The sequence below is a fragment of the Podarcis muralis genome, chromosome 17 (genome assembly GCF_964188315.1).
Source record: "Podarcis muralis chromosome 17, rPodMur119.hap1.1, whole genome shotgun sequence".
Lineage (NCBI taxonomy): Eukaryota > Metazoa > Chordata > Lepidosauria > Squamata > Lacertidae > Podarcis > Podarcis muralis.
In genome coordinates, this window is record NC_135671.1 from 10,044,251 (window position 1) to 10,058,849 (window position 14,599).

General features: G+C 45.9%; 1 protein-coding gene across 9 annotated transcripts in view; it reads left to right on the forward strand.

Annotated features, from left to right (window-relative positions):
* Nucleotides 1-1,026: 1,026 nt before the first annotated feature.
* The window catches only part of LOC114587818 (rap1 GTPase-activating protein 1-like), a 51,926-nt gene continuing 38,353 nt past the window's right edge, over nucleotides 1,027-14,599 (forward strand). For 3 of the 9 annotated variants that reach the window (XR_013391158.1, XM_077921485.1, XM_077921487.1), the window contains exon 1: nucleotides 11,891-12,287. Coding sequence is in view for 7 of the 9 variants with exons in the window: in XM_077921485.1 (XP_077777611.1) it covers nucleotides 12,244-12,287 (44 nt within the window). In the remaining 2 variants the exon portion in view is untranslated. Of the gene's footprint in view, nucleotides 1,292-11,886; nucleotides 12,288-14,599 lie in introns of those variants that run through there. The other 6 variants (XM_077921488.1, XM_077921489.1, XM_077921486.1 and 3 more) reach the window with 6 other exon arrangements.

The following is a 14,599-nucleotide window of genomic DNA, read 5'->3' on the forward strand; positions in this document are numbered from 1 at the left end:
TCAACTGGGGGGGCAGCCCCCTCAAATATATTATGGGGTGGAGAGCCAAAGGGTCCTTGGCCCTCTAAGAGTTGTCTCCTATGGTGTGCTGGACCTGAAACCTCCACTCAGACACAGAACTTCCTTTGGGCATAGCTGTCAACCGTCCCTTATTTGGCGGGAAACGCCCTTATCCCAGCGTGGTTTCCCGCTGCTGTCCCGGATTGATGATGTCCCTTAAATTTCCCAGGTTTCATGCTCGCCCGGCTCGGGAGGGAAGCAGCGGCTCGGGGTCCTCCACCTCAAGATAGCGAGCTGCCACATCTCCGTCTCTCCCTTTCCGCCCTCAGGGGCGCGTCGTGAGGAGACGGGTGGCGGCGGGCAGGCAGGCGAGACTTCCGCCGCGCTGCCAGGGGAAGCCGGAGGCAGCAGCGGCGGCTGAGGAGGCGGCCTGAGGGAGGAGGAAGAGGAGGGGATGGGGAGGGACGCAGAAGGGTGGCACTTCAGTGGCCGTGGCGGTGCCGCAACCACCTCATGCCAGGCTCGCGGGTGGCGTGGGAAAGAGTCTCTCTCCCTCCCTCTCGGGTGGGGAAGGGCCGATGGAACTAAAAACCTAAGCAAAATCCCTTATTTTGGCTGCTGATCCCTTATTTTCGAGGCTGCTGGTCCCTTATTTTCAAATCTGTAAGTTGACAGCTATGCCTTTGGGTGGCTTTGGGCCGGCCAGTGACCTACCTCACAGGTCTGTCGTGAGAATAGCAATGGAGAGGAGGGGAAGCAGCGCACTCTTTGGAGGAAAGCAGCGAAATGCATGTTAACGGGACGACTACTAGATCCCGAAAATGCGCACACTGCCTCTTCTTGGAGCGCGCCCTGGGGGGAGAAGAAAACCAGTCTTATACAACTGGCCTGATTAAACGATAGCCCTGATCTTCTCCATCACTTGGAGGGGGGCGTTTCTAATTCGTGTTGCCTCTGTGGGTCGCAAACCCAGCCCTCCTTCCACACACACCCCCTCCTGGTGCCTGTGTATGTTGTGCGTCCTGACTTCAGGCTGCTGCGCGCCTCGCCGCGGGTCGGTGCCAGCCTCTCTCCCCACCGCCCTCCTCCCCGGGCAGGTGGAGCAGCAGCAGCAGCAGCGGAAGGGGAGGAGAAGAGGACACTGCAACCTACTTGAATAATTGATAGGCTGGGCTGCCGAGCGGGGAGCCAGCAAACGCCGAGGAGCAGCCGGACGCCGGGCTCCCTGCGCCGCCGCCGGAGCCGCCACCCTCGCCCCCCGCCACGCCGGAGATGCCAGCGCTGGGCGCAGGTAGGGGGGCTCGGCGCGCCTCTCTCCCGCCGGGCTAATTAGGGAGGGAGGTGCGGGCAGGGGCCCCCGGTGGAGGCGGCGCCTTGGGAGACTCAGTCGGGCACGTTCCTGGAGAGCTCCAGGAGCTTAATGGAGCCTCCATCTCCCAGGGCAGTGTACCCTTGAATGCCACTTTGCCGGCACCCCGCTTGCGCGAGCAGCTGTTTGGGTGCTGGGAAACTGCAGGGGGCTGCCAAACTCGGCTGACCTCTGAGCTGCCCTGGGTAACACCCCCCCCCCAGCAAAGGCAGAAGGATGGGTGGTAAGTGGACTGGTGGATACTGGTAAGGAGGCTCACAGCCCAGTAGGGTTGGCACCTTCTCTTCCCCGACTCATTCCTCCTTTTAGAGCATTACAGGCAGAAGTGCAGCAGGCGCAGGGGCTTCCTACTGTTGGGAGCCTGGGCTGTTGGAAAGCTGCACCTGTTGTATTGCCGCCTGCCACAACCCTCTTAACAGGCATAAAGTGAGGGAGAGTAGTGCAGGCAAATTTCTGGTACTGGACGCGTCGGCTGAGGGAAGGTGGGAAGTAGATGTCCATACAACTGGAGTAGTTAGGCTTGATGTGAGCTGGGACTCAGCCGGCTCACCTGCGTTCAGCAGTATGGCTCATCAATGCTGGATATGGGAGAATTTATTTTTATTTTTAAGTGCCTTTCTGAGCATGTGTAGAGTGCCTTTCTCTCATTACTGAGTAGCCCCCAAATATATAGGGCTGGTTGGGTGGGGGGGCCTGAAGGTCAGAGGTCATGACTTCCAGGAAAAAATGGATCCCCTGGCATATTTCTTCCTGCAAATAGGCACCACTGAGCACAAGTAGGCTGCAGGCATACCTGGCACTTGGCAAGACCTGTTTCACTTCTGCCTGTGCCGGAGAGCTGGCTACGCTGAGGTAGAGGTTGCAGCCTTGAGGCTCCCTTAATACTGGCGGCGATTCGCAAGAGGCTCTTTGCATATCTGTGCATCTGTTAGCGGATATCATCTGTTTGGTATGTGCAATTCGGATCTGCTTCTATTTCCAAACGTTAAAAAAGAAACAACAGAAGCTGCACTTCCGTGGTGCTGGCTGGCGTTTAGCTGCTGCTCTGTGCCATTGTGTTTGCATGCGAGAGAGGCTGTATTCCACAGAGGGGTAGCCATGCTAGTCTGTTGCAGCAAGGACAACAAAAGAGTGCCGTGGCATCTTAAAGACCCAACAGATTTATGGTGGCACAAGCTTTTCTGGATGAGAGCCCTCTTCATCAGCTGCGTGGCATTGCTATTTCAGTTGGCAGATAATATACATGGGCACAGAGGGGATTCCTACCCCCCCCCCCCCCCCGTCTCTTATGTCTCTCATCAGACTTGCAGGTCTTTAATGTGACTCATTTCATTGATGGATGGTGCAGAGGATCAGTCCATGAAATTTGTCTAGACTTCTAGACTGGGAAGTAGGAGGAAAAAGCATGCTCAATTGTCTTTTTAAAGTTTATTTGCTTTTGGCTGTTCGATTCAGAAACAAATTAAAAATTGCAGCTGGGAAAAAGATATGAGAACAAGTCATCCAAAAACTAATCCTGGAGAAATACGTGACATTTTGCAGCTGACAAGTTTTTTAAAAAACACATTACTTTTTTCTTGTTTGTTTGTTTGTTTGACAAAAAAGCACCACCTTTCAGCAGAGGTAGGAAACCCTATTCAGTTTCAGAGATAACACAGCAAAACATGTAGAGGAGAATATCTTCCTCTTTATGGCAAAGAACGGTGTCTCAAATTGAAAGGAACGTTGCGATAATGTCCATCAAGTACAGCAGAGGGCAGCTGCTGGAACCTTAGCAATGCAAAAGCAGATCTCAGTTTGGAACGACAACAAAACGTAGACCGGTCCCAGTTAAATAATGTTCAAGGCTGTGCTAAAATTGTATTAATTCATAACCAGGGTGCTTCTTTAAGAATGACTGCTGAACAAAAAATTCTCTCTGCTGTTAAATTCCAGCTTAGCAGCTGGCAGCTTGGATTCAGGCGAGTAATTTTAAAGAAGGAAATAGGGTTGCTTGGGAGTAAATCCCATTTAATTAAACTGGACTTGCTTCTGAGTAGATACATACTCTGGGCCTGAATTCTCCTCCTTGTTCAAGGCAATCTATCCTCTATTGCGCTGTGGGCGGGGTGGGGGGGGGATTCCAGAAGAGAGGGTGGCTGCTGAAGACCACCTCAGGGTCTGCTCCAGCTTCACTTACTTCTCCTGGGCCATCTACCATCAGTCAACCTGTGGGAAGGATCCTAAATATGCTAAAACTGTTTACTGTGTTTTTAAAATACCGTATGTAATTGTAAGCCACCTTGAATGGATTTATATCCTGAAGGGCAGCATATAAACAGACATAACGATAAACAAACAAACAAACAAGCAAAACAGTTATATGGAATTGCACTGTAAAGTGGTTTTCTGGGCTCAATAGGACAATTAGAGGAGTTGGGTTGCAACTGCTCTTGGAAGGCTCCCAAGGACAAGCTGCAATTTGACATACATTATAGTTGACAAGACGCTGATATATTTTCATCTCGGCTGAAGATGAGTTGGTGCACCATTGTGAGAGCAGAATGCAGGACTAGTTATGGGCCTTTAATTGATCCAAGAGGACTCTTGCTATGTTCTTATTTCCAGTTTCAGTTCGCCACAACACTCTCAAGATGGATCTTGGGGTTTTGTTTTGGAAATGTTTCAGATCTGAGGGTCTACAAATGCCCCAGACTACTGCCCCATGGAAAATGTGCAGGAATACTTGCTTGCCTCTGTGGATACTCTAAAAATTATGAACCACATATATGGATTTATCCATTTTCATCTGAGCTAGATCCAGTTGTGTTTTCTAGTTATCCAACTAGGGAACAGGATTTCCAAATATTGATGAGTTATGGCTTGCTTAATTTTATGAGTCAGTGTGCTTAACTTTGAGCCCCAAAGCATCAGACCCTCCAGGTGTCCTGTTTTCAAGTGACGTCCCTGATTTAGAGAAGCCGTTCCAGTTTATTATAATAATAATACTTTATTATTTATACCCTGCCCACCTGGCTGGGTTTCCCCAGCCACTCTGGGAGACTCCCAACATAATATTATTATTAATAATAAAGTGATAAAACACCAAACATTAAAAACTTCCCTGCCTTCAGATGTCTTCTAAGAGTCAGATAGTTGTTTATTTGCTTGACATCTGATGGAAGGGTGGGCACCACTACCAAGAAGGCCCTCTGCCTGATTTGATCCCGGAATGTCCCACTTTTCCTTAGGATGTCCCTATTTTCATTGGAGAAATGTTGGAGGGTATGAAACATTATTTACTTATTATATCTTGCCTTTCCACCAAATAGTGCTCAAGGTGCCTAGGAGCAATATAAATATTCACCTTAGTTTTGCCATAGTTTACATTAAGATCATTTTTTTTACAGCAATATCCACCTCAGATGGTTAACCGTTGTTATAGCCAATGCAGAGGAGGGACTGCATTGGTTTCTTTAACCATCCGTTGGAGCAGCCTTTCTCAACCTGTGGGTCCCCAGATGTTGTTGGACTACAACTCCCATCACCCCAGAGCTCAGAATTGATGGGAGTTGTAGTCCAACAACATCTGGGGACCCACAGGTTGAGAACCGCTGCGTTGGAGGAAGGAGAGAGCTTGTTATCGCCAAGTGCACCTGTAGTTTCATTTATAGAAAAGGTTAAAAGAAATCGAGCGAGACTGCATTCTTGTTTTACTCCCCAAGTGATTGGCATATTATTTGCTAATAGCCCAGAGGCTGCTGTCTGAATATAGAACCCTTTTTTAAACAGCAACAATCTAGATTGGTTCAGAAAAGGCTTCCCTCAACTTTTCCTGAACCATTGTGTCAAAAGCAGCCTTTAAAATTCCTCAAAAGCAGCATATAAGGCTGCCTTCTTAATATGAACTGCATTTATTTATTCAAGGTATAAGAAGTCCAACGTAATTGTTTGAAGTAGAGTACACTAATCTGAAGCTAGAAGACATCAGGGTTGTATCCAACAAGGTAATCCAACTTGTGCAAAAGCTTCCTTTCCTCTGCTTCTTTTGCCCAATCCAATCTGTTCCAGTTGTTCCTTCACCCTCTGAGACGCAGGGAGAGAGGAGCTCACGGATAGGAATTGCCATTGTGGAGGTGGAAGTCCTTGCACTAATGGAATTGCCAGGTTGGCTAAAACGAGAGATGTCAAACAATTGCCGGTATGTTAGAAATGGGAGTGGAAATTGCCACTATTTGCATATTCATCAGGAATGGAAATTATTCAAGCAAATACAAGAGGACTTGCTATTGTTGGTTTTGAGTCCACAAACATTACAGAAATCACTGTGTTGTTTTCTGCATTGCGTTTGAGGCTTCCCTTCAATTGAAATGCACTGAAGTTAATTACGTAATTAATCAAGCAAGAATAATAATGTAGGCTTTACTGGAAGCTGAAACGTAGCAGAATGGGAACAGCGCTGATTGCGATGAAAACAGGACGGCCTGGAAATTACTTCCTCCTCACATCCCTCGATACAACCCTGCATCGGCCTGAGTCTTTTGACAATTTCCACAACTGATGTTTGGTTTAGAATTTTGCTGATATGTCAGTCAAGCTAATAGGTCTATAATTAGAGGGCACAATACAATTATAGTAACCATCGTTGCTTCCAGAAGGAAGGGGGGATTCTATTTGTTTAACAATAAAATTAACACAAAACAGCGGCACGAGCCAGCTTTGTAGTGCTTTTGAGGGCTTGCAAGGGACGTTTATTTTCCCTTTTCCTACCCTCTTGAAATTTTTCTCTGCTGTCCTGTATAGTGCTAAGGGGAACCCGGAGTGGAGAGGATTTCTTAAAGACTTGATGGAGTGCATCCCTGGGGCAGCTGCATGCTCTTCTTTCTCTCTGATCTGATTCTTGGATCTACCAAATATTAGAAGTTTCTGAACTGACACCTTCAGAATTCAGTGGCTTGCCTCCCCCCAACCATCAATTATTTTCTAAGATTCGCGCAATCTACTTGAAGTTCTTTTTTTGCTTTTTAGAAGATCCTTCTCCCCGCCATTACCCAAGTGAGAGATGCATTGTATTCCCAGTCCCCCCCCCCCCCCAGTTTAGGGAAGCCAAACAAGCAGCAATGCTTGAAGGAGCGCTCCCACTGAGTTTGGCAAGAGCTGGAGTCTTCCTGCATGCTGGTGGCTCCCTCCTGCCCTGGGGAAAACCGATCAGCAACACTTGGAGGAGCACCCTGGCTCCAGCTGAGTCCGGTGAGAACCAGGGTTTGGTGGTGGTGGAAGTGGGGCACAGTGGACGGAGCCAGGAGGCAGCAATTCCCGTTTCGCCTCAGGTGGCAAAATGGTATGGGCTGCCCCCATAAGTTATCTTTTATGCCAGGCATGTCCAAAGTCTGTTTCAGGGGCCAAATCTGGCCTGCTGGTCGATTTAATCCAGCCCCCGTGACAGTTTATGTCCTGGGGTAAAACCCTAAAAAAGGCTCAACAACTTTGGGGTACAACTGAACAAAAAAAGAAAGAAAGTTCAACAACTTTGGTCGGCCCTCGCGCATGTTCACTTCATCAAATCTGGCCCTTTTTGAAAAAAGTTTGGGTACCCCCGTTTTATGCAGTTTGTTCACCATCAATTATTGTCTCATGAGGAATCTCTCATAAGCCTAAAATACCTAATAATGGAGACATCGTGGGGGTTTTTTTGTTTTTGAAATCCTAAGGACATTTGCTAATGCAGGTAAGTTTTCTTCACGCGAGAAGATGGTTTCCATATGTCCTCTTTTTCCAGGACACGTCCTCTTTCTCTTGGGCAGAGTCATCATAGTACACGTTGGCAAATGTGTCCTCTTTTTTGCACTTCAAAATATGGCAACCCTAGCAGTGCTAATCTTTAAAGTAGTATCAGCTCTCCAGGAGCAAATTCAAGCCCAAAATTTCTACTTCTTCGCTGAAGAAGTCAAAGCAGTCAAATTGTTTCTCTCTAGGTCCCAGCCAAATTTGGGAGTCATGGTCTCTGCAGTAAGTAGTAGCCAGCCGTCAGTGCCCTTTGAAGAATCATCATTGGCTATTTACTAAACAAAAACTTAGAGAAAAAGATCATGGCATCTCATTTGACGGGCATGGTGATAAAATTACCCCTCATTGTTTTCTAGATTGCCGCTTCATTCATATTTGTTGTTATTTTAATATGCTATAAAAGGACAAATTCTGTTCTTTCCACTAAACTGGATTTCTCATCTGCATTTCTGTAATTTTCCATTCTTTCCTGCAGGAACATTATGTAGGAGTAATTTCCACTGAAATTACTGGGATATTCTACTTATAAGGGCTTAGGTTATGTAAACTGAAGTGACAGTGCGGAATGGCAAGATATATGGATCTGCACATCGCAGCCCTTGACAACCTGTGTAGTGCACTGTGAGCCAATAAATTTCTGGTTCAGATCTCACTTGGGGGTCTTAAACAGTCCCCTGTTTTATGCCTGTGCCCCGCACCCCCGGGCGGGTTGAATATTTATTTACTTCATAGATTCCCACCACCACCACAATCTTCAAATAAAATTATTTTCAGGGCAGCATTATGAAAATAACCACTTGGAGAATTAGTTTTCCCTCATAGCATGTCGGCTTGAGTTAAGCTTATGCATGACTTCATTTTCAACAGGGCTGGCCCAAGAGATTTTGCTGTCTGAAACAAAGAACAAGATGGCATCCCCTTCTATTCCATGTAACACCATCAGGATTGATAGCTGCCTTACTTTTGCCCTTGTGATGTGATGTGATGTGATAGCATCCTCCACTGCACTGAGGCAGCGGACTAGTTTAGGGGGTACTGGCTAGACGACCCAGCACATACGACTCTATTCACCAACATGTTGTTGCTGCTGCTGTCTACCCATAGATCCTTTTATTATTTTGGAAGAGGGTTACAGTGGCGTAGCGTGGGTTGTCAGCACCCGGGGCAAGGCAAGTAATTTGCGCCCCCTAACCCGTGGATTTGCGCTCCCTAACCCGTGGATTTGCGCCCCCTAACCAATGGATTTGCCCTAACCCCAGATGTTGCGCCCAGTGTGGCCGGCCCTCCCTGCACCCCCCACGCTACGCCACTGGAGGGTTATCTTGGTTTTGGACTCCTAAAAATCCTGTGGAAATTGTGCAAGACTATTAGAAGGCAACGGAAATTCTATTGATTCCCATCTGTCCGGATGTTTCTCATCCATGTCCAATATCTTAAATTACCACTTTGTTTAATATTTAATCCAGAATGTCCTGCTGTTGCTGTGGTATCTTGTGGACCATTCTTGTTCTAATGAGATCTTACTCATTCTCGTTGGCAGAGGAAAATAAAGTTCACATAGTTCTCTTGCTGCTAAATGACTACTATAAATTTAATTGGCGGTGACTCTGTTTTAATTATCGGTATTTGCTCATTTTACTTTTTGCAATGACGTGGCTAATAGCAATAAAGCTGAGGCAGGGAAACAGGGGGAAAATACCTCAAAGGGATTTTATCATCAAGCAGTAGGACCGAGATTCAAGAAGCAACTCCTCTTGCAACAACCCTATGCTCACTTAACCTGGGAGTAAGCCTCATTGACCATAGTGGGACTTATTTCTGAATAAACATGCATTGTGAGAGAGGAAATAGGGAAAGGCTGCAGAACCATTCACAAGAGGCTGAAGAGAAGTGGATTGATATGTGTCAGGCTTGTTAATAAGGCTTCATTGATATACCAGTCCCTGATTCCCCCTTCAGCAGCGCACAGACTATTTTCATACCTGGGCTGAGGAGTTCAAAGAGATCAAGCTGTTACTAAGGACTTTTGATGTTCCTTCTGATAAATGAGCAGGGGAAAGTAGCAATCAACCAATCAATACAATTCTAACAAATTTCAATAGAAAAACTATGGGGGGAAACTCTAGTTCTCAGTGGCTCCATTCACACACAACTTAGCCATTATTTTAACATGATATGTTCAGCAAACCACAAGTCTTCTCATATATGAACAAAGAAGCCATGGTTCGTTTCTCCAAACCTTGCTTTGTTCTCCAGCTTCTCTTGACTCACGGTTTTGTAACCTGAAGAGCACTTGAGGTGGGGTGGCTAGCTATAAACAAACCATGGTTAAACAAGATTGTTGAGTTAGAACATAAACCATGGTTAAAACACGTCATGGTCCTTAAGTCAGCAACAAACCATAAGCTTATTGTGGTTTCGCAGAAAACAAACCATGGTTAGTATGCTAGGCTGAATACGTAGTCATAGTTGGGCTAAGGACACTAGGGCTTAGCATTACGTATAAACCAGGGAACTGAGGTGGTGAACCAGGGGTTGCCAATATTTTTGGGCCCTTGAGTGAATTTGAAAGTTTGAGAGACCATTGTGGGCACTTTCTCCTGTGGTAGCTTCTCCCTCCCCTCAATAGACAAAAGAGAGAACATGTTTCATGTGCCCATGCACACACTATTTTTCTATGGGGGCTGGCTAAATGTTGGATCCAGCAGAATTGAAACAAATTTGCATGGGGTCCACCAAAAACCACCATCAAATCAAAACTTGTTTCAGCAGACTGCAGAGGGGAAAAAATCACAGATCTGATGCTTGCGAGCACCACGGAAACATTAATCCCAGCCAGGCATGAATCCTGCTTGATCTGCATTATTTTACATATTTTGACTGGAAAAATCGCTAAAAATAATAATTACAAAGCACATCTTTGGACACAGGTCATTTGATGGCGGTTCTGAGGGAAAAATTATGAGGATCTGTAAGGATCCATATTTGTGTACGATGGCATTGTTGGTAAACGCCAGATCTGCAGTTTGATGGCTCAGGTACCAGAGACAGGTGTGATCTGCATTTCAACGGTGGTTGAAACCCTATGAAAAAAATGTGATATCAAGGGGATCTGTTTTACTAGATTTGACTTGTGTGTGTTTGTGTATGCATGTGCTTACACACTTTCTCTCTCTCTCCCCCCCCCCCCACATTTCACATTCTCTCTCCTGATTCCTGTGGCACCTCACTTTCTCCCCTCTGCTCCTCCTAACTGCTATTTTCCTTCTCTGTCTCCCTGATCACTTTGTTTCCCCTCCTGCCCTCTCAGTTGCTCCACTTTCTGCCCAGCTATTCAAGTACTGAACTGATCCTTGAACAACACAGAGCTGAAAGTGGAATGGGAGCAGCATCACACTTCCTCCTTCCCCTCTATGTTCTTTTCGAGAGAGAAATGTACTGTATCTATAAGCACCTGAGGACAAAGCCGGCGGTGGATAAGGGCTGGCTTGCAAGGGAGGCTTCACAGGCCCCTGAGAAATTGTGAGGTTCCCCGGGTTATTTGCAGTGAGGAGGGGATGTGTTATAAATGTGCTTTAAATAAATGGTGTGCACACAGCTGTAATCACTGAAGGTTACTCTCCTAAGACCAGTGCTTTTTTTCTTTTTTAAAAAAATAGGTTTCGGGGTACCCTAATTTTGACGCAAGAAAATCACCATTTTATAGTTCAGATCGGGAAAAATAAATACAGTAAATGGGCAAAAGTACAAAGATTCACAAGATGTTTAGGAGTTTAGAAAAAGCACTGCCTAAGACTATTTGTTCCTCCATATAAAAGAAATAACCACCACCCCAGCATTTAGAAAACTTGCATGTTAGTTTTCTTCAATAATGGCAGTTGTTTTGGTTCCTCCCAATTAAGTTTTCAGCCCAGTTTTTTTTTTTTTTTTATTATTATTATTATTATTATTACTCCAGAAGATTGCTTGCACCAGGGAAATGATCATTCTTCTGGACTTCTTAAGAGCATTTGATATACAATCAACCAGGGTAACTTTCTGGGCCATGTCACATGAATGGGTGCAGGGGGCTGTATTTGCAGGTGGCAGCAGTCAGATGGGTGGCCTATAAATAATAAAATTATTCTTCTTCTCCCTGGAGGGCAGGAGCAGACCCAGAAGATGGTGTTAGGAAGACTACTAGTTTGCTGTTTTGTCTTTGGCCTATGCAGTACTTCAGTTTTAACCTTGTCCTCTGTGCCGCTCAATGTCTGCATTAAACTGCTGAATAGTGAAGTTATACTGAGACTGGGCATAGTCTTCTACGTGGATCTCCTGGTGATCTGGCTCGTTTTCTTCTGCCATAATAAAGATAGACAACTAAATTGTTTCCTGCTCATTCCTTGCTCCTCTTTCCTCTGTCTCCCTCCTTCCCAAAACTTCTCAGGCCATCTCCCTTTTGTAACACCATGCTACAAACCACTATAGTATTGCTGTTCAAACAACAGCCCTCGACACACAATTATAAGCATGATGTTTTTTCATGGAGATCTGGATTTCCCTGCCAAGGAGATGATAGGTTTTCGGTTTTCCTTCTCATTCAGTGGCGTAGCGTGGTGCATGGGGGGCCGGCCGCACCGGGCGCAACATCTGGGGGTTAGGGTTAGGGGGCGCAAATCCACGGGTTAGGGGGCGCAAATTACTTGCCTTGCCCCGGGTGCTGACAACCCACGCTACGCCACTGTTCTCATTTTCCTCTTCAAAATATTCGCCTCCTTCATTTCTTGCTTTCCCTCTGACTCTCTCTCGCCTTCTTCCTTGGTTGTTCTCTAGCCCTCCTGACAACCTGCCGTGTCTCCCCAGGAGTTTCCTGCCCTTGCGCTGTGTAGATCCAGCCCTAACTGTGAGCTGTTCTTATTTTTGTCATTTGAAGTGTGTCTCAGGAGAGCAAAGGAAATAGCAGTTTAGATTTGGAGGATTTTTTGTTTTAAAGCAAGGGGAATAGTGGTTTGGGGACGAATCCTGTAGCCTCTGGAGACAGGGTGGCGAGTTTATGCTGGCACAGAAAGAGGAGACGTCTCGCCTGTGCTCAGGAGGCCAAACAACCCACAGTTGGCAGAGAGACGAGGATGTTTTCTCGGAAGCGTAGCTTTACCTTTGGAGTCTGTGAAGGGTATGTACCTATACAGGTTCTGGTTGACCCTGTTGCATGTCCTTCCTGCTGCATCTTCCAGGAAAAGAAGGGTGCTGGATTTATTTTGCATTTACGAAAATTTGGGGGAACTTCCAGAAGAATGAGGGGTTCCTCGAGTCTTTTGGGAAGGGGAGTGAGCTGGATTGCTCTCGCCTTCCAGCATGCAATGCCTAAATCTTCAGGTCTTCCTTTCCCCCCTCTTTCTCCCCTTCCTCTTGGTTTTCGAAAAGATGTCTTGTTGTACGCAGTGTGTTTCCAAAGACAGGGAAACAGCTGAGCCTGCATTTCTCACAAGACGTTTGCTTTCAGAGCAGAAAAGGGAAAGCTCCATAGACCTGCAACTGAAAATTGCATCTGGAGAATAGTCCTATCGGTACCGTGGTATTCTGTGGAACGTGAAATGCTAAATATTTCACTGAAATTTCATAGGACTTGGGCAGGCCTGTCGCCAGAAATATTTCAGTGAGGGGGCCTAATGGTAAACTGGGAGAAAGGAGCGTTAATGTAGAGCAGCCAGTATCAAGAAACAAGTATGCTCAGAGTTATTTGATGTGGATGTAGTAAAATTAAATGGTTATAAAGTCTAAATATATAAGTACTTCATGTTTGACAGTAATCCCAGTGTTGCTCTACTCTCTTAGCAGCCAGAATATTGGGAACTGAGAGCAGTTTTATTCCCTATTGAGCAACTAAGAGTGCATACGCAAGGTACTTTTGAAGCACATTTTCCTCCTCAAAGAGTTCTGAGCACTGTAATTTGTTCAAGGTGCTGGGAATTGTAACTCTGTGAGAGGTAGATTACAGTGCCCATATTTCTTAGAGGGGGGAAAATGAGCTTCAAATGTGCTTTAAAGGTGCAGTATAGATACACATGTGGGGGACACGGGTGGCGCTGTGGGTTAAAGCCTCAGCGTCTAGGGCTTGCCGATCGAAAGGTCGGCGGTTCGAATCCCCGCGGCGGGGTGCGCTCCCGCTGTTCGGTCCCAGCGCCTGCCAACCTAGCAGTTCGAAAGCACCCTCGGGTGCAAGTAGATAAATAGGGACCGCTTACCAGCGGGAAGGTAAACGGCGTTTCCGTGTGCGGCTCTGGCTCGCCAGAGCAGCGATGTCACGCTGGCCACGTGACCCGGAAGTGTCTGCGGACAGCGCTGGCCCCCGGCCTCTTGAGTGAGATGGGCGCACAACCCCAGAGTCTGGCAAGACTGCCCGTACGGGCAGGGGTACCTTTACCTTTACCTTTATAGATACACATTTCACCCATATATTAGCATAAGAAAAAGAATCACATTTCTTTCTCCACCTTCATGAAGTAGGAATATTCTGGGGAGGGCCTGGAATATCCCTCAATTCCCACAGGCCTCTTGTGGTTACAAACCTGGATTTTGGTATATAATAAGGATATCTGGAGTTTGCGAGTCACAGGACTGTATTATGGCTAAGGTTGTGAACCGTGAGGCAATTCAAATATCACTTTAACCACAAACTCAGGAAGAGGAACCTATGACCTTCCAGATGTTATCGGAGTACAACTCCCATAATTCCTGTCCATTTGCCATGCTGGCTTTGTCTGATGGGTAACATCTTGAGAGCCACAAGTCCTGTCCACACACTACCAACTTAATAGCATTTTTAAACCACTTTAATAGCATTTTTAAACCACATGGCTTATCCTCAAAGAGTCCTGGGAACTGTCCTTTAGTGAGATGCTGGGAATTATATCTGTCGCTGTGTCCGAATTCCCAGGATTCCATAGGAAGAATCATGATTAGCGTGGCTATATGCTATTGCTCAGCCTTGCAGCTATATAAGAAGGTGGTAACTTTAAATAATGTGTGTGATGCACTTTGAACACTGAAAAAGTGTCATAAAATGTTTATTATATATTGTTATATAAGGCTGTCAATTAGATATACCGACCAGTAAAACCACATTCTGGCAGTTATCACAAATACTTAAAGACTTGAGAAGCTAGTATACTTTAGAGGTAGTACAACAAGATTTTTTTTATTTTCTATTTTGCTATTGGCTCTTCCCATCCTTTACTCTGATCATTCTGTGCATCAAGACTCCACCTCCTAGCCCACCTTGGCTCCAGGGCTCCAGTAATGTTTCAGATCCAAACTAGCAACTTTAAAAAGAACTGCAATAGATTTAGAGCTTGCCTCTGGGATTTGTACCTGGGTGACTTTTAGTTGTCCAGCTGTTTTGGCTTGATTTCCCAGATGTTTTAAATCCACATTGCAAAGCAAGCAAGCAACGAGCAACTTAATTTGCATAAGACCCTAATTATT